Source organism: Balaenoptera acutorostrata, chromosome 1 (genome assembly GCF_949987535.1).
Source record: "Balaenoptera acutorostrata chromosome 1, mBalAcu1.1, whole genome shotgun sequence".
Lineage (NCBI taxonomy): Eukaryota > Metazoa > Chordata > Mammalia > Artiodactyla > Balaenopteridae > Balaenoptera > Balaenoptera acutorostrata.
The window spans coordinates 183543819-183569150 of record NC_080064.1 but is presented as its reverse complement, the minus strand read 5'-3'; the positions used below and the strand labels follow the sequence as shown (position 1 = coordinate 183569150).

The 25332-nt window shown below is 36.5% G+C and overlaps 1 protein-coding gene across 1 annotated transcript in view; it reads right to left on the bottom strand.

Moving 5' to 3' along the window:
* The window catches only part of USH2A (usherin), an 800956-nt gene that overhangs the window by 772969 nt on the left and 2655 nt on the right, over nt 1-25332 (bottom strand). The window contains exon 2 of the mRNA XM_057531465.1: nt 23745-23910. Coding sequence (XP_057387448.1) covers nt 23745-23910 — 166 coding nt within the window. The remainder of the gene's footprint in view (nt 1-23744; nt 23911-25332) is intronic.

Genomic DNA, 25332 nt, shown 5'->3' with positions numbered 1-25332 from the left:
GGAAGTCATCAGCTGGTCATAGATGCCCCCAAGAGCTCATCTCACTGCTCTAACGTCTGCCACCTGGCTCAGTTAACAAACCATTATTAATCTTGCAAAAAAATAACGAATATATATTTGATTGACAGGTAAAGTCCTCCTGGATTAGTAGGAGAGTTCCTGTTGCATTGTGCTTAACCCCACTTTGTCACTTTGCAGGTCTGCCTTTTATCTTTTCTACCATTCAAGACTTGTCCCCAATATATCTTAATAAATAATAACCAGGCATGTAGGAAGAAATCCAGAGGGTCAATTTTAGACAATGCCTTGCAGATATTTTTTTGACATGTATTGAGTTTGCATAAGCACTGCATTATACCAACAAGAGAACTAAGGTGAGTGAGGTTAAATGACTCACTTGGAGTTGTTTCCCCTTGGGCACTGTGACCTCTCAAGCAGATTCTGCCGGGGCCCATATGCTTTTGTTCCAGGTCTTAATCCTGTATTGAACAAACTTTCCATTTCTTTCCTGTCTGGGCATATTTTCTTTCTTTTTTTTTTTTTTTTAATAAATTTATTTATTTATTTATATTTCATTTTTGGCCCCGTTGGGTCTTCGTTGCTGCGCGCGGGCTTTCTCTAGTTGCGGCGAGCAGGGGTTACTCTTCGTTGTGGTGCGTGGGCTTCTCATTGCGGTGACTTCTCTTGTTGTGGAGCATGGGCTTTAGGCACGCAGGCTTCAGTAGTTGCGGTGCATGGGCTCAGTAGTTGTGGCACACGGGCTTAGCTGCTCCGCAGCATGTGGGATCTTCCCGGACCAGGGCTCAAACCCATGTCCGCTGCATTGGCAAGAGGATTTTTAACCACTGCGCTACCAGCGAAGTCCATATTTTCAACCAAGAAAAATACATTGAGCTCCAAACAAGTTGTGATGTTCTGCTCACCTCTGTTCAATACCCTCAATTGCTCTGTAGCTCATTGGTCTCATCTGTACCTTCTTCACAGGGTAGCTCATAAAATGACACGTAAAACCCTTGACTCCATAAGAAACCAATCAACATAGGTGGGTAGGTTGATGTTTTACTTTCTAAAGTACTAAGTAAACACTTTCCTGTCCCTCTAAGAGAAATTGCACTGCTAAGAACAAATCTTTACAGGACATAAGGACAAGTACATGACTTGCAACATTATTTAAAAAAAAAAAAAAGAGTGTAGTAGATTCCTGAACTCTCACGCTAGTCCTGTTTTTAGTAACAGCACTTGCCTTCTTTCAGGGAATCTCTATTATTGATACTTCCCTCAAGACCTACCTCAAACTATGAAGCTACGTGGAAATAAACTGTGATGCAATGTTAACTTAAAAAAAAGGGAGGAGGAGTAGACAACATTATATATGCACAAAGGGTGTGCTATGGTTAGATCTAAAATATGTACGTGACACTAGAGAGAATTACATTAATATTATAACAAAATTACTGGAGGGGTTGGTTGGGTTAGTATTTTTTCTTATTTATTTTCTAAGTATTCTAAAATATTGATTTTATCACAGACATAGAGAACAGACTGGTGGTTGCCAAGGGGGAGGTGGGGTGGGGAAGGGATGGAGTGGAAGTTTGCAGTTAGCAGATGTAAACTAGCATATACAGGATGGATGAACAACAATGTCCTACTGTATAGCACAGGGAACTATATTCAATATCCTGTGATAAACCATATTGGAAAAGAATATGAAAAAGAATGTGATATATATATATATGTACATGTATAACTGAGTCACTTTGCTGTACAGCAGTAATTAACACATTATAAATCAACTATACTTCAATCAAAATAAAAATTTAAAAATGCTGATTCTATAACTTAGGTGATTTTTTTTAAATCTCATTTTTATCCAAAAATTATTTTCCAACAATCTCTGCCCAACCTGCACACATTGCTTCTTTTCTCCTCTGTACAGCTTCTTAGGGACAGAGGCCACAAATTCACCATCTTTGCTCACCTTAAGACCTTTCATGAAGTGGTGTGTGCGTACCAGATGTCAAGGGTGTTACATTCATAAAAGTAAAATGTTCTAGGCAAGAGGATTTGACTTGTTTACTAGGGCCATGGCCACAGAGGTTCTTTTCAAGTACTGCATGTGAAAGGGGAAGACACATTTCCCAATGCTGACTTTTACACGTGCTCTTTTCTCAAGTACACTGTGGCCTTGCTCCAGTCAGCTGCTTTTGTGTCACCAAAGACTACTGGACAAAAAAGTTCCTCCTGAATATGGGTAAAAGACAAGTTTTCTTGAAGATCTTATTTATATAGTTCTTACAATTTTCTTATTTTCCAGCAAATATATAAATTGAAAATTTAATCAAAGGAGTTCCAAAAATACTAAAAAGAATGTGTATAAAACAAAGATAAGGTTCAGGGCTTCCCTGGTGGCACAGTGGTTGAGAATCTGCCTGCCAATGCAGGGGACACTGGTTCGGGCCCTGGTCTGGGAAGATCCCACATGCCGCGGAGCAACTAAGCCCGTGCACCACAACTACTGAGCCTGCGCGTCTGGAGCTTGTGCTCCGCAACAAGAGAGGCCGCGACAGTGAGAGGCCCGTGCACCACGATGAAGAATGGCCCCTGCTCGCCACAACTAGAGAAAGCCCTTGCACAGAAACGAAGACCCAACACAGCCAAAAATAAATAAGTAAGTAAATTAATTAATTTAAAAAAAAAAGATAAGGTACATAAGTAAAACAATTTGCATTTTGGGGGCTTGTACTCAAAACACATTAAATAGGACTTAACATCTTCAGGCTTACTTGTTTCAGGTATTTTTGATCACTAGTTATTTCCCATATGGCTTTTTATTTATTTCTGAATTTTAAAAATCTTATGGCTTTTGACTTTTTTTATCATTGAAGTATAGTTGATTTACAATGTTGTGTTAGTTTCAGGTGTACAGCAAAGTGATTCATTTACATACATATACATATATTCTTTTTCAGATTCTTTTCCCTTGTAGGTTATTACAAAATGTTGAATATAGTTCCCTGTGCTATACAGTAGCCCTTGCTGTTTATCTATTTTATATACAGTAGTGTGTATGTTAATCCCAAATTCCTAATTTATTCCTCCTCCCCTTTCCCCTTTGGTAGCCATAGGCTTGTTTTCTATGTCTGTGGATTTATCTCTGTTTTGTATATAAGTTAATTTGTATCATTTTTTTATTTTTAGATTCCCCATATAAGCAATATCCTATATTTGTCTTTGTCTGGCTTACTTTACTTAGTATGATAATCTCTAGGTCCATCCATGTTGCCACAAATGGCATTATTTCATTCTTTTTAATGGCTGAGTAATATTCCTTTGTATATATGTACCACATCTTCTTTATCCATTCCTCTGTCGATGGACATGTAGGTTGCTTCCATGTCTTGGCTATTGTAAATAGTGCTGCAATGAACTTTGGGGTGCATGTATCTTTTCAAATTACGGTTTTCTCCAGGTATATGTCCATGGGTGGGATTGCAGGATCATATGGTAGCTCTATTTTTAGTTTTTTAAGGAACCTCAATACTGTTCTCCATAGTGACTGCACAATTTACATTCCCACCAACTGTGTAGGAGGGTTCCTTTTTCTCCACACCATGTCCAGCGTTTATTTGTAGACTTTTTGATGATGACCATTCTGACAGGTGTGAGGTGTTAACTCATTGGCTTTTGATGTTTTTATTTTCTTACATGGAAGATGTCAATCATAAATATTATTAATGGACTGAAAATAATGTTTATGAAATACTGAAAATTAGAAAGCATCATACAAGTCTTCTGATTCTGACCAAGATGGAGTAAGCCCAATTCAGCCTATCTTTCCTTGCAATTACCAACAAAAAACCCTGAACAAAATACAAAAAGCAACTACCTGCGGATTCTGAAAAATGAACCAAAGCAAACAGATTGTGAAAAGGAGTCATAACCTAAAGAACTGAAAACTTCCAATCTGTAAAAGGCATTGTTGAAAGAATGGGAAGACAAGCTACAGACTGGGAGAATATTTGGAAAACAAACAACTGTCAAAAGGCTCATATGCAGAATACATAAAAGCCATTGAAAGTCCCCAGTGAGAAAACAAAGAACACATTTTTTAAATGGGAAGATTTTGGACAAATACTTCACCAAAGAAGATACATGGAGGAAAAACACAGAAGCCCCTCTATGTCATTGATCACCAGGGAAATGCAGATCAAAACCACAATGAGATATCAATGAATATCTATCAGAAGAATGGCTAACTAAGTACAGGTAGGTAGGTAGATGGGTAGGTAGACAGACCAACAATATCAAGTGCTGGCAAGCAAATCAACTATAATCTCACATCTCGCTGGTGGGAATACAAAATGAGACAGCCACTTTGGAGGAAAGCTTGGCAATTTCTGAAAAATTTACGCATACACCTACCATAGGAGCCAGCCACCCTACTACTAGGTATTTACTGAGATAACAGATCAGAGGTTGACAGGGTGCAGGAGTGGGAAGAGGGCAATGGCTATAAAAGGGTACCAGAAGAATATGTGGAGGTTCCATATCTCTTCTATACGTTGATTGGATGGTGGTTACATAACTATTATGGTTGCATGATATTTTATGCTTTTACCAAAACTGATAGAAGTGTACACAAAAAAGGGAGTAGATTTTGCTGTATGTAAATTTTAAATGAATAAGAAAATGTAAAAAAAAAGCATCATACAAATATGTAATAATAATCCTTTTCAAAAACATTTACTAGAACAGATAACAGACTTTTCACAGAAACGTCAAATATCACCTGCAAATGTCTCTCAATTGTCAATGTGGCAAATGGTTTCGATCACCAACTTGAGGCCCTAATAAGTGATCCAGACATTTTAAATTCTAACTATCTGATCTCACACTTAAACTCGATGTCACCTCAAAACACTTTGAGACTTCTGCAAGGTTGTTCCGCTTTTCAAATCGACCATTTACTGAAATCCTATTATTTTCATATAAATGAAACTCCTCCTCTCTTAAGCACAATATTTCTGATGCTAACAATTCTATGCACTTTCTTTAAATAGAAAGTTTTAACAATCAACTTTACTTTAACTTGGATCATCTTTTAAGTCAAAATATAGTATGTCACCAATTCAGAATTCTTATCAGCTATCCTTAGAAATTGCATAAGCCAATTTTAGAATTTCTTTTCTGTCCCCATTTTTCTTATTTTATGCTTTGATAAACTTCCCTCAATTAAATATGGTTAACCTTAAGTCCAAGTCTCTTCTGTACAGGTTTGACATCACACCTTATACCCCTCAAAAAAAGAAGAAAAAAAAATTGTAAATTATAAGGAAATAGCGAAGGATGAAACTCTAAAGCAATTTTTCTCAAAGAAGGGTGGTTTTGCCTCTGAGGGGACTCTTGGCCATGTCTGAAGACACATTTGCTTGTCACTGGGTTGGAGGGAGATGGAGAGATGGGAGGTTTGCTACTGATATCTAGTAGGTAGAGGCCAGGATTGACTCTAAACATCCTACAACGTACAGGAAAGCCCCTACGACAGAGAATTATCCTGTCCAAAATGTCAAAAGTGCTGAGATTGAACCCACAGATGCAGAGAACAAACTAGTGGTTACCAGTGGGGAGAGAAAAGGGGGGAGGGACAATATAGGGGTAGGGGATTAAGAGGTACAAACTATTAGGTATAAAATAAGCTCCAAGGATATATTGTACAACACGGGGAATATAGCCAATAATTTATAATAACTATAAATGGAGTATAAACTTTAAAAATTGTGAACCATTATATTGTACACCTGTAATTTATGTAATATATCAACTACATCAACTACATCAACTGTACTTCAATTTAAAAAAAAAAAAGTGCTGAGATTGAGAAATCCTGCCCCAGAGAAATCAACCTATTCAAGAATGACATATACTAATGAAAACGTGAGCACAAAATCAAAACTTGGGGTAATTTCTAGGCATTCCATTTACTCTCTTTCCAACGACTCCACAGCTACATATTGATACTACAGATTTTTCAATATCAAAAAGCAGTAACAGTACATTATCACTTGTTATACAAAGGCATAAGACTGTAGCAGTTTAAGAAATACATCAAAAGTTTGCAGTAGAAAGAAATATATGTGATTTCAGGAAACAGAAAGCCATACAAAAATGAGTTGGAGTGCAAGGAAATCTTGAATCAATGACTTCCTGCATGGGAGCACAGGTCTGGTTTTTAAGGTCTGGCTCAATAAAAAAAACCTAATACATTTCTGTTTATGCTAAATCTAAAACTCCATATGAATTTTCGATGATTCTGTGTGAAACAGTATAAAATCTGTATTTATTAGTATAAGTTTTCCATGAGAGCTTCCACTGTCCATTTAAAAAGCAAGTCACCTATCATTAATGCTCAGTTACACTAGAGTTAATGATTTAGGACAGGATATCTAATAGGTCGCAACAAAAATTAACAACAGCTAATAATTATAGATGCTAATTTGGATAAGCTCTCACTAATTAATAGAAGAATTTATCCTTGGCATTTATTTTAACCACGATCAAGCATTGCTTATTATTTTAATCGACTACATGAACCAGTTACACACGGTGCAGATGAACATCAAACTACATATATTAACACAAGAAACTCTCAATCTTGAGATCTGCAAATAGTGACAATTGCTTTTGCATCATAAGACAGCTACGCACCTCATTCACAAATCAAATATAAACCAAGATGATGGTCACTTTAACATGGAAAGAGACAAGTCTTGAGGGGTCACAAGTAGCTTTTCGACACCTAACGTTGCTACAAAAGACATACCTGCCAAAATTAATTGAAACATAATGCGAAAAAGTACAAACTACCTTATCTCTCCGAGCTCCATTCTGTATTTAATATGAAACATTAGCAATCTCTTTCCTCTGAAGTGTTCATGGTCACCTAAATTGGCTGAAATGTTGACACACTGATGCCAAGTTAAATGTTGCCCTTGAATCAAGTCTCTATTTCTAATTGAGAATTAATCTTGGACTTGCCCACATGAAAGGGATGGATCTCTGCCAGCTGCAGTAGTTGCAATAATCACAGGCAATAAAGGACACACCTTGTTGGCCTATGTAGTTATTTTACATTTATCTGGTGTGATATTTGGTTCAGAAACCATTTCAACCTTTTAACTTCTATTTTGACAAAAGAGTTACTGAAAAACGTTACGAGAATCTGCAAATGCTCACCCATAGGTTTCTCATAAAGCATTTTATAATTCGTCAGGACACCTGAACACTGCTGCAACATATGTGAAATTTTTTTTTGTAAATAAGACCATGTCTAGCTTTGTCCAAATTGACGTTGCAATATTTGACCAGTGTATCATCTTTTTCCTATATCCAATTCATTCTATGAAGGATTCTTCCCTACTTCACACCATTTTAGCCAACATGTTTTAAACATAATGAAGAGTTTATGATAAAAAGCATTAAGAAAGGGTAGACAAGGTCTCCTTTAAAACATGGTGACTTCTGGTCCTGACAACGATGGAGTAGTCCTATTCCTCCCAGGTCCTCTTTCCATAATTTAAAAACCCTGGGCATAACATGACAAACAAGTATAGGAGGACTCTTCAAGGTGGGAAGAAGGCAAAAAAAACTTAGGGACCTCAGGATTTGAGAAACAACATGGCAGTTAATCCCCTAGTATTCTTATTACTGTCCGTATACCCTAGACAGACCATTCCAGAAGCATCTATCCTAGAACTGCCAACAGGCACAGGTAAAATAAATTCCAAGAATAGTCTACTTCTCCTAAATAAAGGACAGGGAAAATGGTGGCCTAAGATAAAAGGCCTTTTAGGCAATGTCTGCTCTACTTCAGCCCAACACCAATGGAAAAACCACAGAGAAACACGTAAACAGACACTCTCTCATGGTTCTAACAGAGCCTATCAGGAGGTTAATCTTTCATCCCACCCTCCCACCCAGCAGAAGTAAGCTGCAGTACCTTGAATCCCCTACATGGTAGAAATGACAGGGCCATTCAGAGATCTCATCTTCCATTGCCCCTGGCAAAGCAGGCAGCGTTCTAGTTCCCTGCAGGGTGGTGCTGAAAACCCAACAAGGAGCTACTCTTCCCTTCTCCACTTGGCGAAAGCAGGCAACTCTCCAATCTAACGGTAGGGGGAGTATTGGTGGCAAAGAGTAAGGAACTTATTTTCTATACCCTGCTCCACGGAAGGAGGTGGCACTCTGATCCCCTTTCAAAATAGTATTGGCAGGGTGAGAGGGGAGCTGATATGCCATCCCCACCTGACTGAAGTGGGCCGTACTCTAATTCTTCACCAGGGGAGTGTAACCTCAGCCCAGCAAGGACTGAGACTCCAACTCTACCCTCCCATCTGACAACAGGGAGACCTAATGAGGAGGTGCAGAGGCAGGGCGAGTCAGCATTCCACTCCCCCCACCGCCCCCTGCCAGGGCCTAGCAGGAGCTGACCCTTCCTACTCACCCAGCATCAGTAAGACTGAACAAGGAAAGGAAGTGTGAGCCAGGGCTGGTGAGCACTTTATCTCCCCCAATCCTTGGTGCCAGGGGAGCCCAGCTGAGAGCTGTACCTCTACACCCACTTCATGGCAATGAGACTGAATGCAGTGTTGTGTATCAGGGCTAGTCTGTATTCTGTTTCACACCCAACTCCCACCAAGTGAGCCTAATGGGGAGCTGAGCTGGGCCCCCATCCCAACTTGTGTTAGTGAGACTGAAGGATGTGGTGTGAGATAGGGCTGGTCAGTATTCCACTGCCCTCTTTACTTCCTTGTGAAGTGAACCCAATGGGAAGCTGAGCCTCCACTTACACCTGGCATCTGTGAGGCAAAATAAGGTGACAGGAAAGGGGTTACTTGACACGCCACTGCCCCTTCCTTGGTGTCAACGGGGACCAGCAAGAAGCTGAGCTTCCACTCACCCCACAGTCACAAAGGGGTGTGAGTCAGCAATGTGCTTCCCCCTCCTGGTGACAGTGGGGCTCAGCAGGCATATATCTGGAGAAAACCATAATTCGACAAGATACATGCACCCGAATGTTCATTGCAGCACTATTTACGATAGCCAAGACATGGACGCAACCTAAATCTCCATCGACAGAGGAATGGATAAAGAAGATATGGTACATATATACAATGGAATATTACTCAGCCATAAAAAAGAATGAAATAATGCCATTTGCAGCAACATGAATGGACCTAGAGATTATCATACTAAGTGACGTAGTCAGACAGAGAAAGACAAATATCATATGATATCACTTATATGTGGAATCTACAAAATGATACAAATAAACTTATTTACAAGACAGAAACAGACTCACAGACTTCAAAAACACACTTATGGTTACCAAAGGGGAAAGGTGGTGGGGAGGGATAAATTAGGAGTTTGGAATTCACATATACACACTACTATATATGAAATAGATAATCAACAAGGACCTACTGTATAGCACGGGGAACTCTACTCAATATTCTGTAATAACCTATATGCGTAAAGAATCTGAAAAGGAATAGATATATGTATAACTGAATCACTTTGCTGTACACCTGAAACTAACACAACATTGTAAATCAACTATACTCCAATATAAAATAAAAATCAAATTTAAAAAAAAGAATCCATCAGCACTTGGAGATGACAGGTGGGTGGGTAGGTGGCCCACTTTCACTGAGGAGGTGTTGAAAATGCTAACCTTCCAACCCGTCATCTGCAACAAGGCCACCAGTGAGGTGGTGGTGACAGGGACAGGTGGGAAGCTGAACATACACATTCACCTGGCCACTGTGTCACATCTCAATAGGGGGACAGCCTAATGATAAAACAAAAAGTAAACTGGAGCCAGAGTCTCATAATATAGTATTCAAAATGTCCAGGATAAAATAAAAGTCACGTGTCATACAAATAACCAGAAAAACTATGACTTGAATGAGAACAGAAAATCTACCAATACCAACACTGAGATGAATCAGATAGAAGAATTATCTGATAAGGATTTAAAAGCATAAAAATACTTCCACAAGAAATTGTGAATTCTTTCACAGTGAATGAAGAAAGAAGAGAAAATCTCAGCAAAGTAATAGAAGTTATAATAAAAGATCCAAATGGAAATTTAAGAATTATTTTTAAACAAAACTTTGAGACAACAATTAAAAAACTTGCTATATGGACTCAAGAGTAAAGTTAAGATGATGGAATAGAAACTGTGAACTTGAAGACAAATCAATGGTATTTACCTAAATTGAAACAAAAGAGAAAAAAATATTAAAAGAAATAAAATGAAGAGAGCCTCAAGGATCTGTGGGACAATAACAAAGAGATAGTATCTATGTAATTAGAATCATAGAGGAGAGTGACATTGAAAATATACTGAAAGAAATATTGTCTGAAAACATTGAAAAATGGCAAAAGACATAAACATACAGATTCAAGAGGCTGAGCAAACTCCCAATAACAGGATAATACCAAAGAAATTCATGCCAAGGAATTCAATATTAAACTTCCGAAAACAAAGCACAAAGAGAAACTCTTGAAAGTTGCCACAGGAAAATGATGCAAAACTTATAAGGGAATATCAATTCAAATTACAACAGGTTTCTCACCTAAACGATGGAGGCCAGAAGGAGTGGGACAACATTTTTCAAGTAATGAAAGAAATTAACTCTCAATCACAAATTTTACATTCAGCAAAAAATATCCTTTAGGAATGAAGGGAAAATCAACACATTCTCAGTTGAATGAAAACTAAGAGAATTTGTTTTCATCCAGCCCACTCTTAAAGAGGGACTAAAGAAAGTCCTTTAAACAGAAACAAAATGACAACAAAAGGTTTAGAATTTCAGGAAGAAAATAAGAACATCAGAATGAGTAATATTAGGAGTAAATACATAAACTATGCTTATCATAAGTTTATTAAATAATATTTGATGGTCAAAGCAAAAACTTTAACACCATTTGATGTGGTGCTCAATGTATGAAGAGGAAACACTCAAGACAATTATACTTAAAAAGCAGTGTAGGTAAAGGGACCTAAATGGAAGTAAAGTTTCTACACTTCAACTGAAGTGACAAAACATCAATGTCAGTAGACTAAGTTAATTATATATACTGTAATACCTAAGCCACTAAGAACCTTATACAAAAAGATACACCAAAAATGTTATAAGTAAAGATGGAATCCTAAAATGTGTTCAAGTAACCCACAGCAAGGTAAGAAAAGCAAAACAGAAAAACCAAAATCAGAAGAAACAGAGAACTAATGACAAAATTGCAGACATAAGTCTATCACATCATTAAGAAGCTTAGATGTAAATGGTCTAAATACACCAAATAAATGACAGAGATTGGCAGAGTGGATTAAAATTAGATAGATACATAGATAATTGATATATATGCAGAATATAAATAAATACATACAGAATATATGTATATGTTTATATATATATATATATATATATATAAATAAAACATGCTATGCAACAGCAGAATACACATTAATTTCAAGTGCTCACAGAACGTTCACCAAGAACGTTGGACCATTTTTTAAAAACTCAACAAATTTAAGAACTGAAACCAAACAGTGTTTTTTCTGACCACAATGGATTAAAATTGGAAATCAATATCAGAAATATAATTTTGTTAAATCTTCAAAAGCTTGGAAACTAGACAACCTACTTGTAATTAATGCATGAGTCAAAGAAGTCTCAACAAAAATAAAAAATACACAGAACTGAATAAAAATGAAAATACAACATACTAAAATATTTGTGATACAGCTAAAGCAGTACAAAGAGGAATATTCACAACACTAAATTAAACATTAAATTAATTTACACACTAAATCACAGCACTAAACCTACTGCTTGCTTTTAAGAAGAGAAAAGTTCTGGAAATATCAATCTAAGTTCTTACCTCAAGAAACCCCAGAAAAAGAGCAAAATAAGCACAAATCAAGCAGACAGAAGGAAATAATAAATATAAAAGCAGAAATCAATGAAATTGAGTATAGCTAAACAATAGAGAAAAATCAAGGAAACAAAAATGTGGTTTTTCAAAAATATCAATTAAATTATAAACTTTTAGCAAGACTAACAATTATAAGAGAGAAGACACAAATAATATCAATAATGAAGCAGGTGGTATCACTTTAGATCCTATAGCCAGTAAAATGATAATAAGGGGTAATAAAATATAAGATGAGTAATATTACAGTCACAAATTCAACATCTTAGAAGAAATAGACTAATTGTCTGAAAACCACAAACTACCTAAAATCAACCAAGATAAACTAGACAATCTGAATTAAAGAAATTCAATTTAATTAAAAACCTCCCAATATGAGATCTCCAAACAGCTTCACTAAACCTGGAGACGCCTACCAAACATTTAAGGAAGAATTGACACTAATTTTACATAACCTATTTCAGAAAACAGAATAGGAGGGAACACTTCCCAACTCATTTTATGAGGATAACATTAACCTAATACCAAAAGATAGTACGAGAAAGGAAAATTATGGATCAATACAGCTCATGAATATAGATGGAAAATTCCTCAGAAGAATACTAGTAAATCCAATCAAGCAGCATATAAAAGAAATCATCATGGCCAAGTCAAATTTATTCCAGGTATGTAAAGTTGGTTAAACATTTGAAAATCAATCAGTGTAACCAACCAGATTAACAGGCTAAAGAAGAAAAATCACATCAATTGATGCAGAAAAGGACTTTAACAAAATCCAACACTCATTATGATGAAAATTTTTAGTAAATTAGCAATAAAGGGAAATTTCCTCAACATGATGAAGAGCATCTACAGCTAACGTTATACTTATTAGTGAAAAACTGAATGTTTTCTCCCTAAGATCAGTAACAAAGCAAAGATGTTTGTTATTACCACTCTTATTCAGCATAGTATTAGAAATTCTAGCTATTGCAACAAAGAAATAAAAAAATAAAAATCACACAGACTGGAAAGAAAGAAACTGCTCCTAATTGCAGGCAACATGATTGTCTATGTAGAAAATCCCAACAAATTACAAAAGAACTTTCAGAACTGATAAGTTAGTTCAGCAAGGTTTTTAAATATAGGATTAAGCCCCCCCAAATCAGTAACATTTTCTGTATTATAACAAAAAATATGTGGGAACTAAAATTTAAAACCTATAACCAATTTCAATCACGCCAAAGAAAATTAAACACTTATGAATAAACTTAGCAAAACATGCACAGGATCTATATGCTGAAAATTACAAAATACCAATAAAAGAAATCAAAGATCTAAATCGTTCATGTATTGGAAGGTTCAGCATAGTAAAAGATACCAATTCTCCCCAAGTTGATCTATAGATGCGATGAAATTCCTAACAAAATCCCAACAAGACATTTGTAGACACAGGTAAATTTATTCTAAAACTTATATGGAAAGGCACAGGCCCTGAAATATATTTTAAAAATGAAATCTGTGGTGAAGTAAGGAACAAGTTGGGTGTGTTTATAAAAGGGAAATTTGGGGTAGCCTTATGGTAATAGAACTGTTCTTTATCTTGACTATGATGAAGCCACAAATCTACATATGTGATAAAATTGTATAGAACTACACACACAAACAAGTCAAGAAAAATGGAAAGTCTAAATAAAGTGGGTGGATTGTATCAATGTCAGTATCCTGGTTGTGATATTATACCATAGTTTTGCAAGATGTTACCCTTGGGTAAGGGATACTTGGGATCTCTCAGTATTATTTCTCACAAACGTTTGCAAGTCGACAATTATCTCAAAAAAAGTTAATTAAAAGTAAACAAAGAAGCACTATCTACACTGGACCTCTCCAAGTTTAGTGCTCCCCAGTTTTCAAAATTTCTTGGGTCTCACTTCTCTTTAATATTTATAAAAGCCACTTCCCACAAACTTTGAGATGTTCTGCCTGAGATGGCTACAGGTATTTTAAGGGATTAAATAATAATGGTCACCATTTGTCCCAATGTGTATTCCCACAGAATTCATCTTATTTCCAGTTTACTGCTACCTCTCATTCAACCCAAACATTGAACCCAACTCTTTTCTATAAATTCCCTAAGGTACCAAACCCCTCAAAATAGCTACCTGTAATCGATTTTGGCCAAATAACTACAACAACACAAGGGATTTGCATCCCAGAAAACAACAAACTTAAAATTACATACTGTACATCCATAATCTAAACTTTCTTGGTCAACCCCACTACAGTGAAACTGGCATGAGCTGAGTCTCCTCTTCCAGTCCCTCGTCTCTGGCTCTCCTCCCCTCCCCAACCCCCAACTGGAATGCCTTCTGTCCTTTCCCTGCCCTTTCCTTCTTCCTTTCTTTCTTTTCTCCCTAGATTGAGAACCATGAACACAAATCACAAACAAAAGAATCCAACTAGTTTTCTACTTCTAGAATATACAATGTTTTTCAGGGATTATCTCATGTAATCTTTAGAAAGCAGAATGAAACTGCTTTTCCTGATATGAATACTTATAAAAAATATATATTGACATACATACACACATAATTGTATATATTATATATATAAATATCATTTTTTCTCTGCTGTAATTAAATAATCAGAAGATTAGCAAATCTATTAAAGCCTTTCCATTCTTGGAAAAGTTTTTATAATTTGTTTTATTTTAACTGTTCTTTCTTTGGCTTAGAGATATCTAAACTGGTATCTTGAACATATGCTCTTATTATGCATCCAGAACAATACAGCTGCTTGGAACATTTTTGAACATTGCATTTGAGAGAGAGAAATACCAAGGGAAAATATATGGGAAAATAAAACTATTCAAGGCCATGTTTAAATAAAGTCATATTCTCTCTTCCATTACCAAGCAATACATACCATAGGCCAAATTCTGCCCTAGGTTATATGCACGCTCTTCTTTTTGACTTTAGTGGGAATTGTTCTTGTATAACTGAAGGCTTCAGTTAGCCCCGTGGGCACAAAAATGCCTACCCTCAAAAGAAGCAAAAATTATCTGTCTTATTATATTTGGCTTTTAGATGAAAGTGATATAATATAAATGACAATTCCATTAGATAATATAGGTTTTAAAAAGCATTACCATCAAATTTTAACCATTACAAATTTGAGAGAATTACCATAGTGGCATTTGGAGGACCAGAGATTGTTGAAACAAGAAGACATTGGAAAATACATTTCTTTTTATCACAATTTTCAATTTTAGTAGTATATTTTCCTTTTGTATATATTGTACATTTTCTAGCTATTGGCTGAGAATCAACCATTTTCTACCAGAAAAAAATTGCTAAATTCTTCAACTATCGCTTTCTAAGTTTAAATGTTAATTTATCCATAGCTTGCTTTAGATTTTGATTAGAGGTTTTTCCAGAGGAAAGGTCTTCCTGAACTTAAATTTTTTCTATGAAATATTAGACTGATAACATTCAGACTTGTAAAGGGTAAATGCTACAATGACAGGTGTGTTCATCTCTTTGCATACATCAGCTAGACAAACCTTTTCTTTTGGTGTATATATATACACTGTATATACTAATGGAGAATAATAGTTACGAAATAGATTGGATTAGGAGCAGGTGAAAAAACCTGGGTTGTCTGTCAGAGTGAGAAACAAAAACAAAAGACTTCATAGCTCTATGTAGAACTCTGAGCCACTTTTTTTTTTTTTTTTTTTTTTTTAGATCCACGGCAAAACTGAGCAGAAAGTACAGAGAATCCCCTCAGTAATACACACACAGCCTCCCCACTATTTTTTTTTCCACACACACACACTGTATTTTATTTTTTCAAGAGATAAATAGACTGACACCAAGCATTGTACATGGATGACCACAACAAAAGCAACAATGATTGCAATTACCAAACATGAAACACACTCATACTATGTCATAATATTGACATTCAGTCCAGTAATCCTCCACTGTAACAGCTCCTTTACTTTGCAGTGAAAATTGATTTGTATATTCTTTGCCTCTGAGTCCTTGTGGGATTTTTTTTTTTTTAATTCAGACAGAAAGTCACAAAAATTATACTCATCCTCATCAGTTCACTCAGTCCCATGTAATTAATTTTTTTTTCATCTTGATCTTTTGTTAGCACTTTTATGAGTTCATCAGTTTTTCATTAGCTTTTTCCAGCCTTTTTCATTTAACACATGATATATTTCTTTCTAAGAAACTCAGACCCCCTGAGGCTTACTAACATCTTTTGCTATTTTCATCTTCCTGGCATTGCTCACCTATTCCTGGTATGTAGAATTTCTTCCTTCCTCCTCTTCTCCACCTATTAAAAGCCTATTTTTCCTTCAATAGTTAACTCAGATACTACCTTCTTTATGCATCTTTCCTGACATACCTGAAATGGAATGAGTCATTTCCTGCCTTAAACTCTGATTATTTTATTTTGTTATACACTTTGTAATCCATCAAGGAAGGAAGGAGAACAAGACATAATACTTGGGCCCCACCCCAGACCAATGAAGACACAATGGAGTGTGGCCATCTGAATATTTCTGAAAGTTTCTCAATGATGCTAATGATCTCTAGAGTTGAGAATTTTCGCTCTGAGCTGCAGTCTAGCTTGTAAGTACTAAATATCAAAAACCTGATTCTCTTCCAGTGTTTCTCCTTGGGCAAATGAAACCATTAGTCATACAATCATCCAAGCCAGAAATCTGGGATTTATCATCTCCCTTTACCTTAACCTCTACTTTCCTTCCAGCAACAAGCCCTTTGATTTTAATTCCTAAATAGCTTTCAAAGCTGACCACTTCTCTGTGCATCTGCTATTGCCATCATGGTTCAAGGTATCTCACTTGGGCTCTAAGAGTCACCTAACAACACTTTTTTCCTGTCCTCATGCAAACTGTTCTCCTTCAGTGCAACCAACATGGTCCTTCTGAAAAGATAATCTGCTCAGGCCATACATTTTCCTTCCTTCCCCCCACTTCTTCCCTCATCCCCTGTTCCCTGCATAAAGCATTTCAGTAGAGTTCTCTTGAAAACACTTTAACACGGCCAACAATGATCTTTAAAACATAGCATCTTCCAATGGCTCTGGCTACATTTCATGTGCTGCTCCACTTTGGCTGCTGCCCTCCACCTCCACTGGCCTTTCAGTATCTCACATGCAACATAGTCCCTTTTACAAAAGGGCATCTGCACTATTTGCTATGCACGGATGAAATGTTCTTCTCTACTCTGGTCACCTAGTTCAATCCTATATGTTCTTCTGAATATATATTGTTATCAGTTAAATTGTGTACCCCCCACAAAAGACAGATTGAAGTCCTAACCCCCCATGTCTGTGCCTATGACCTTATTTGGAAACAGAGTCTTCGTGGATATAATCAAGTTAAGGTGAAGTCATACTGATTAGGTTGGATCCTAACCCAGTATAATTGGTGTCCTTACAGAAAGAGGAGACACTGACACACACACACAGGGGACGAGATGGCCATGTGATATCGGAGGCAGAGATGAGGCTGATGCATCTGAAAACTCAGGATTTCTGGCAAACACCAGAAGCTAGAAGAAGCAAGTGAGGCTACTCCTCTATAAGTTTTAGCAAGAGCATGGTCTTGCAGATACCTTAATTTCAGACCTCTGGCCTCCAGAACTGGGAGAGAATACATTTTTGTTATTTCAAGCTACTCAGTTGGTGATTTTTTAGGGCAGGCCTAGCAACCTAATACACATATCTAATACAATTTCTTCAAAGTAAGCCTTCCTTGACTTCAGAGATTTGATCAAACTGTCCTTCAGATGATCCCATAGAACATAGCACAGTTATAATTTGGTTTTCCTTGGTGTGATTGTCTGTCTTTTCCTTCTAATAGACTGTAAGCTCCATCACAGCAGACTATAAGGTACTCTATCAGACATTATTTTCTTTACATGTCATTTATAGTAGAAGCTAAATAGGCTGGGTTTATCTTTGTTCCCGATAGTCACAGGTATCTATCATTTCAAGGAGCTACATAATTTTCCTAGGGTTGTACAAATTTTAAGTAAAATATCAAGAATTAAACGTTGCCTTTTGGCTAAATGTTATAGTTTAAAGTCTCATGCAAAAATGTACAGAGAATAATTTTTACTTTTTTACTTGGAGGGTTTTACCTTTCTCCATAATCAAGTGGGAAGAATTCCCCCTTATTTTTAAGGTATCCTTACAAAAGGCTTGGTTCTGTCTGCCATGGATCAGGTGATCCGGGTGGGTTAAGTGGATTATTCTTTCTTTAATCCACTATAGTCTTTCCTGACTGTCATAAACCAAAAAGATATTGAGCAGAACTGTATATAAAATTATATTCTGTTATGTATTTAAGGCACCTGTATCACTGAGAGATATAATTGTAAACTATATTGATCTGAATTATTTGTACAAATCATGTAAATATGTGAAGCATTACACATATGTACAAATGTATGAAAATTCATTTCTATTTACTTTACAAATATGTCTTGTTTCAGTTCTTGGTTTTTGTCAGGGGGAGTTCAGAGAACTTTGATAATTAACTACTTCTTCTGTCTTCACAGTGACCTAGGTTCACAGCAATTTATTATTTTTTTAGGTATAGGTCAGAGAAAATTGAGACTGTAAATTCCGGCAGATAATTTAACCTCTCTAAGGCTCCTTGTTGAATCCAGTACACCTAGTCAGTGCTCAATAACCACAGCTGTTACTATTATCATCATTTTCAGCTGATTATTCTGAAAAGCTTTGTTAAATTCTATTGATCTTTACTTCATTTTGAATAACAAACTATTCCCCTAACTTGGGTGATATTCAGTTGGCTAGCTACAAACAGAAGGCTTTCATATACATGTAAATAGTTACAGTTTAAAGCAATGAAAATTATTAAAGGAACGATATGGATTGAGATTCTCTTGTGCTGGGAGCCGAGGTGGTGCTCCCAGGAGAATCCCAGTACACAGAGCTTGCTGAAATGAATGAGGAAGCTTCCATAAGGCTACGAGGACGTTTTATGTTCCCTCAATCAATAGAGACATGGCAATACCTTTATAAAGTGTGCACATGGGCATACACTCCAGAGATTAATTGAGAGAGTTGGTTTATCTATTCTAACAAATGTTCGTTAAATTGCATTTTCTTTTTCTCCAGAACCATCAATAGTTTCCCTTTTTCAGATTGAATACATAAATCGAAGAATATTTTTCATGAACAAACTATGATTATGAAACTCCTATTCTTCGTCTGTTGATCCCTAAAACTTTATTTACCCATGCATTTTTTTTCTTCACTGTATCAGATTAGAACTGCTCTTTTTCACTTTATTGTAGCTAGGACCATCTGTGGCTCTTGACTCGTCAGTGTATCAAGGAGCCCTCAAAATAGCAGAGATGATGCAAAAAGCCCCACTGCTAAACTATTTCTTGCGTCCATACTTGCAGTATTTCATCAGCTTCTAATTATAGTATATAATTGTTTGACTGCATTTTAGCATAATTACTAATGGGTTACTATACTAATGATTCTTTAATGCTATTTGTCCTATAAAATGTGTAGACCTACTTAAGGGAAAACAGTTTTCAGAGTTTCATAAAACTCTGAGGTTTTACTTCTAAATGATGTGCAACTAAATGTCAATATACTTCCAAGTTGTACTACCCACAAGCCCTAACAAACTGCTGAAGTAAAATCCTTTTACATATTTCAAAACTTTTTTTTAAAAAAAGAAAATCCGAAGAGGTCTCTTAAAATAACTATAACGTGCTGATTCAATATGAAAACTAAGCTCTAAAAAAAATCTTCTAATGTTATCAGTGTTCCCCATTCGATAGTAAAAAGTCTGAATTGATTTTTTTCCAGTTTTAGTACAAAAAATATGATATAACGAATTTCAGCTTGATATAATTTGAAATAGCCAATATATTAAACTCCAAAGTGAAATTTAAATTGGCAATCATGTCAGATTCAAGTCCCTGAATGAATATTAATTTAAAAACTAATCATTTTCCAACAGGTTGAAGCTTCAAAATGCTAGTTCTTGAATAAAAGCTGTTAGATCCATTACTGTAACATCAGGCATTTTTTGTTTAGGAAACTAGACCTCCAACATTTGGTATGTCTGGCTCTTCCTAGCATCTTTTTTTTTGCCCAGGGATTTAATTATTTAAAACTCATTTCTTTTTCTGGATTTGGTAAATTAGAATTCTGATTTTACTGATGGAAAGCTGATACTGAGTGAACTGTCTGGGGTAAGGTGTAAGGTCAGATTGGTTAATTAATTTTATGTCACTGTGTCTTTCTAAGTTAAATTCTGAGCCAACTCCATGAGTAAAGATGTTTTATTTTTATATACACACACGCACATACCATGTAAATTCGTTGATTGTGGCCATATTGGAGGATGAGTAAAAATATATGCATACACATTAACTACAGACTTGCAATTTTAAACTTGACTAAGCCAGATTATCAAGTATGTGTTCTAGCCTATGCCCAGCATTATGAAGTCCCTAATCCCAAAATCAAACAGAATTTGGATGCACTATATTATAAGGCAACAGAGAATAAGTTACATTTCGTATTAAAGTATGTTCTTTGCAGATAAATAGTGAAAGAGTTACAAGCTGCATTTGTCCATATCTTGGCTATGAAATCTACCAAAAAATGTTTCTATGTAAATACCAGATCGCAGGGGGAAGCAGAAAAAAGCACAAACCTGATCGTCAGTTGAGGAGGAAGCTCTGTCACTTACCATCTCTGTCTAGACAACCCTACACAACTTAACAGCTTTCCATACTTTAAAAGTCACTTACTTTTTAATGTAGAATTCCAGGAAGTCTTGTTTTGTTCATCTAGTCCTATCCTTTTACTACATAAGTAAGAAAACTGAGTCAAGTGTATTTGTTAAGATCACTGAGTAGCATTACCTGAGTCAGATTTCTCTACACCTCATCTCTTATTCTTCCCACTGCTTTTGTATTAACTTCCAAGGAATGAGCACATTCTTTATTAAACATCTATAATATGAGTTATTATAAATATGGTAATATTTTAAATGTATTCAGACTTGTTTCCAGTTTAAAGGAACCCTATGCAGAACTCCAATTTAAAGAATTGCTCTTTAATTTTTATTTGAATGAATCCAGGTCTCCATAATGCTGGGTACCCCCAAATCTATCAATAAATGCCAGATGAATAAATAACCGATCTGCATGGCTTTTCTAATGATTTATGACTGTTTCATTTGGTAGTTTTAACGTAAAATGTAGAATGCGGGGGGAAACTTATGTAAAAGTAAGTAAATAAAAGAAGAACACAAATTGGATAGGATAAGTTTTCTCTTGATAGTCAGTTATGAAATAAAGCAGTCTCATTGAATCATAAGTACTTTAACCTTTTCTTGAAAGAAGGGGAAGATTTAAAGATTTATAAAGAAATTTTGCTTAAACTAGGAAGTGACTCATATTTGACATGTATTGAAATGATAATGCTGATTCCAATAGGCACTCTAAGAGCATTTGACTCCCAGGGGAGTAATTCAGTCATGGTTACCTCTTCACATTTGGAATTTTAAACTTTCTTTGTAAAGCTTTTAATGTACTACTGCCTGCCAAAACGTGGCACATTTTCATGGATAAGGCAAAATAAAGGCAAGTAAAAAGCATTTTTTTCATCATCGTTGATATAAAAATATGCGACAAATATAGCTATTCAACATCGTTTGAAGATTCCATTTCTTCAGTCTTCTGTGGTTTCTTTTTTTTTTGGCCACACAGCGGCACAAGGGATCTTAGTTCCCCAACAAGGGATCAAACCTGCGTCCCCTGCATTGGAAGCACAGAGTCTTAACCATTGGACCGCCAGGGAAGCCCCTCTGCAGTGGTTTCTATTTCCATTTTTTATATGGAAACGTTATAACCCAATTCTGTTGGTCTGGTCAGTGGGTGGAATGGACAAGATATAGAACAAATTAGTCCCCTATCTGCTAACTACTGAACAAATGAGAGGCAAGCATGACACACTGAATCCATCATATGCTATAGATGTCAGACGTGACCTATCTTTTTGTAGGTCCTTTCAACCCTGGTGGCATGGAAACCTCTGTGTCCTGACAACCAAATTTTCTAAACTCATATCCTAATGAAAAGCAGAGTAGATAAGTCTAACATGATGACTGAATACCACTGTGTCAATACCATGCTATGGACATCAATCATTGCTAATTCTCTGCATTTCTATTTTAAATGTTCTTCCTCAGGCTTTTAATGCATTGCAGTGCACATACATGGCAGAATATCATACTTACTACCAGGCCAAACAAAGGTATGTTTCAAGTGTATTTACATCCTCAATAACAGTAGCTACGCTGAAAAGAGACTTTAAAATCCAAATAACAATTTTCAAGACCTTCTAAGTGAGATAGGCTGGAACCTGGGACCCTTTGCTGCAGTGCTTACACCTGGACAAATGTTTCCTGGAGCAATAAAATATAAAGAAAGAAACGATAAGGGACTAAAAATAACTGCATATATGTCCAGTTGGGGCAAATTATGGACAAGATACAAAAAGACCAAAAAAAACCAACTGCCACTTCTGAAGAGCCAGAGCAAAAGCAGGGTACTGCACATGCCCCCCTGCACACAGCACCACCTAAGGGGTGGGCAGAACACCTAAGCCACCCCTCTGGCCCGATCCCTGGACACACCCCTACCCTCACCCCATATGAGGAATCAGCTCGACCCCCCTTCAGGGAGCAAGCAAGAGAATCTGTTGCTTGTTCTTGCTCCCTGTGGCTGCAGCAGGGGCCCCAGTAAAGCCTTGCCTGAATTTCTTGTCTGGCCTCTTATCAATTTCTATTGATTAAGGAGGCGAAGAACCCTGGTAAGTAACATAAGGAAGTCTACCTGTTTCAGGGTGAGGGCAAAAATGTGAGAAATCAAAGATTATTTTCATAAAGTGCATGAGGGTACAAATGTCCTCTAGTGCAAATGGGCTTTGCATGGACCACATTTGAGCACACCTATGAGAGCATATACTGAGAACTACAGTACAGGGTACCTCTGGTATAAAAGGCAAGGGTGACTTAAGCTTCATTGGACCATTCCAGAGCCCTAAAGAAACCAAAGAATAAACTGTTTCCATTCCTGACAACTATAAAATACCAACCATCTCACAGTTATCTCAGTCTTTAGCAGCTTCTAAGACGAATACAAACTGTGGCTGACAACTGAAGTAATAATATAACACCTGTAGAGTGTCTGATGTGTAAAGTTCATTAGTTCTAAGGTCAGCATTTTAACACAACAGCCAAATTGTATTCATATCATCAGATGCTATCCACCAAAAACCGCTGTAAAAACCAGGCAGGGGTCTTAATACTGCCAAGACTAGTAAAATTAGAACTAGACCGCAAAAGAGCCCTTCCACGTTTTTGAACAAAATAAAATACACTAAGCAAATAAAACAAACATTTCCTGAGGATATTACCCCAAATGGGATTGTCCTAGCCTTCTGTGGGCATGTTCACAGTAATTTTGAGGGGGAAATTCTGGTATACCAAGAGATACATCATTAGGTCATTTAAATATTGTTTTTCTTTAGTTGTCATTTACACATAGCTGAAATCTGAAAGGTAGTGCTTCAAATCTGATGGGAAGATGCCATTTAAAGGAAAGAAAGGAAGATGGATCCCTGTGTTTAACCAAACATTAAATATTTTTTATTTTACTTACCTGCACACTAAGATGAATCCATTTCTTCACAAGAATTCTCCCCAGTGTCATTACTTTTATTGGAGGCTGCAAACCATTTACTGTGCGGTAATAAAACATGGTCTCTTTCTCAGATATTGTAAGTTTGAACACAATCTGCCCATCCGCTGTCTTTTCTATAACACACCTTGGGAAGCAACCAGAAAAGAGAAAAGGTCAGCCTCCAACCAAAAGAGAGGCTAAGGCATCATCCAGTGATGGTGGTGTAATTGACCCCAAACTCCACTCAAAGGGTCACAATGAATAAGCACCTGAATGTTATCATATTCAGGGCAAGCTTTCTTTCAATTAAGAAGCCCTTTTATTTCAATAAAAAATAGAATTCTTATTGACAATATATTCCCCCAGAACCTCCACTCCCTTTATTGGAGATTCATGATGGGAGCTAAAGTGGTCGAATCATCCTGCAAAACCAACATTTAGCCTATCGGCTCATTAGTTCCTCTGCTATTTCTTTTATAGGAAGCGGCACAATACACCACATCCGGCTTGGGTATTGAGTCACCAGAGCAAATCTTTTCTCTTTTCTTTTTTTTTTAATGTAAAGAGAGGTTAGTGTCCATGGAAGGCTCTAAACTGCTAACCCTGAAGTCAGAATCGCTCTATTTAATTCCCATAATGAAATGGAGAATGCACAACTATAGTCTTTACTTCGCTCATCATTAACTGGCCAGAAGCCAAAGCCAGTGTCTGTAGCTCGCCATGACCACATGGCCCAACTGAGGCACTGAGATCATGGTAATCATCCTGGATGAAACGTCATCCAATCTTCTAAGAGTACAGTGAAATATTTTGATAAAATAGAAGAATTTTCAGAAAAATTTTAGGTCTGTGTAGGGCCAGTTATCAAATTATTTTTTTTTTAAATCACTTCTATCATGATCACAATGGCACTCTTTTCCCATCCCTTTAAATAGACATTTTTATTTTTTATGTTTTCTAATTTCTCTATTGATTTATGTTTAATATATTTTATTTTATACTAATTATATCACTGCGTGTGCCTAGCCACTCTGTACCCACTGAGCAGAAACAGATATGAACTTAAGCCCCTTTCCTATTACATTTCAACCTCGCAACTCAACTTTTTAGCAGATGAGAGAAGAGCCCCCTGAGTAGATTACTCCCCAAAATCTGCTATTTAAAGAGAAATATCATGGACAGTAGCCATCAACATCTCCCCCCAAATAACTAGCTATTAAAGATGCTCATCAGCCTGCATCTCACAGACAAGAACTCAAGAAGGCGGTACATCCCAGGGAGGAGAATTTTATCAAGTCCTAGAGGAGTCTGGGTTCCTTTCTTCACCTGGTTGCCTCCTACTCAGCATCTCCAGGATAATGCCTGATCCTAGAATCCTCCCTGCTCAAGGTTTGTAAGGGGTCTTCCCTTGAGCTTACTTATCGTGCTGCCTTGGTAACACCACCCAGCCATCCGTCGTCCCATTCGATCATGAGTTTTCTGACAATAGCACCCTAGCCTGGTTTATAGTAGAGCCTCAAAAAATGAGTCAGTGATCTGAGTAGGAAGAATTGAAGAGGCAAAGGTA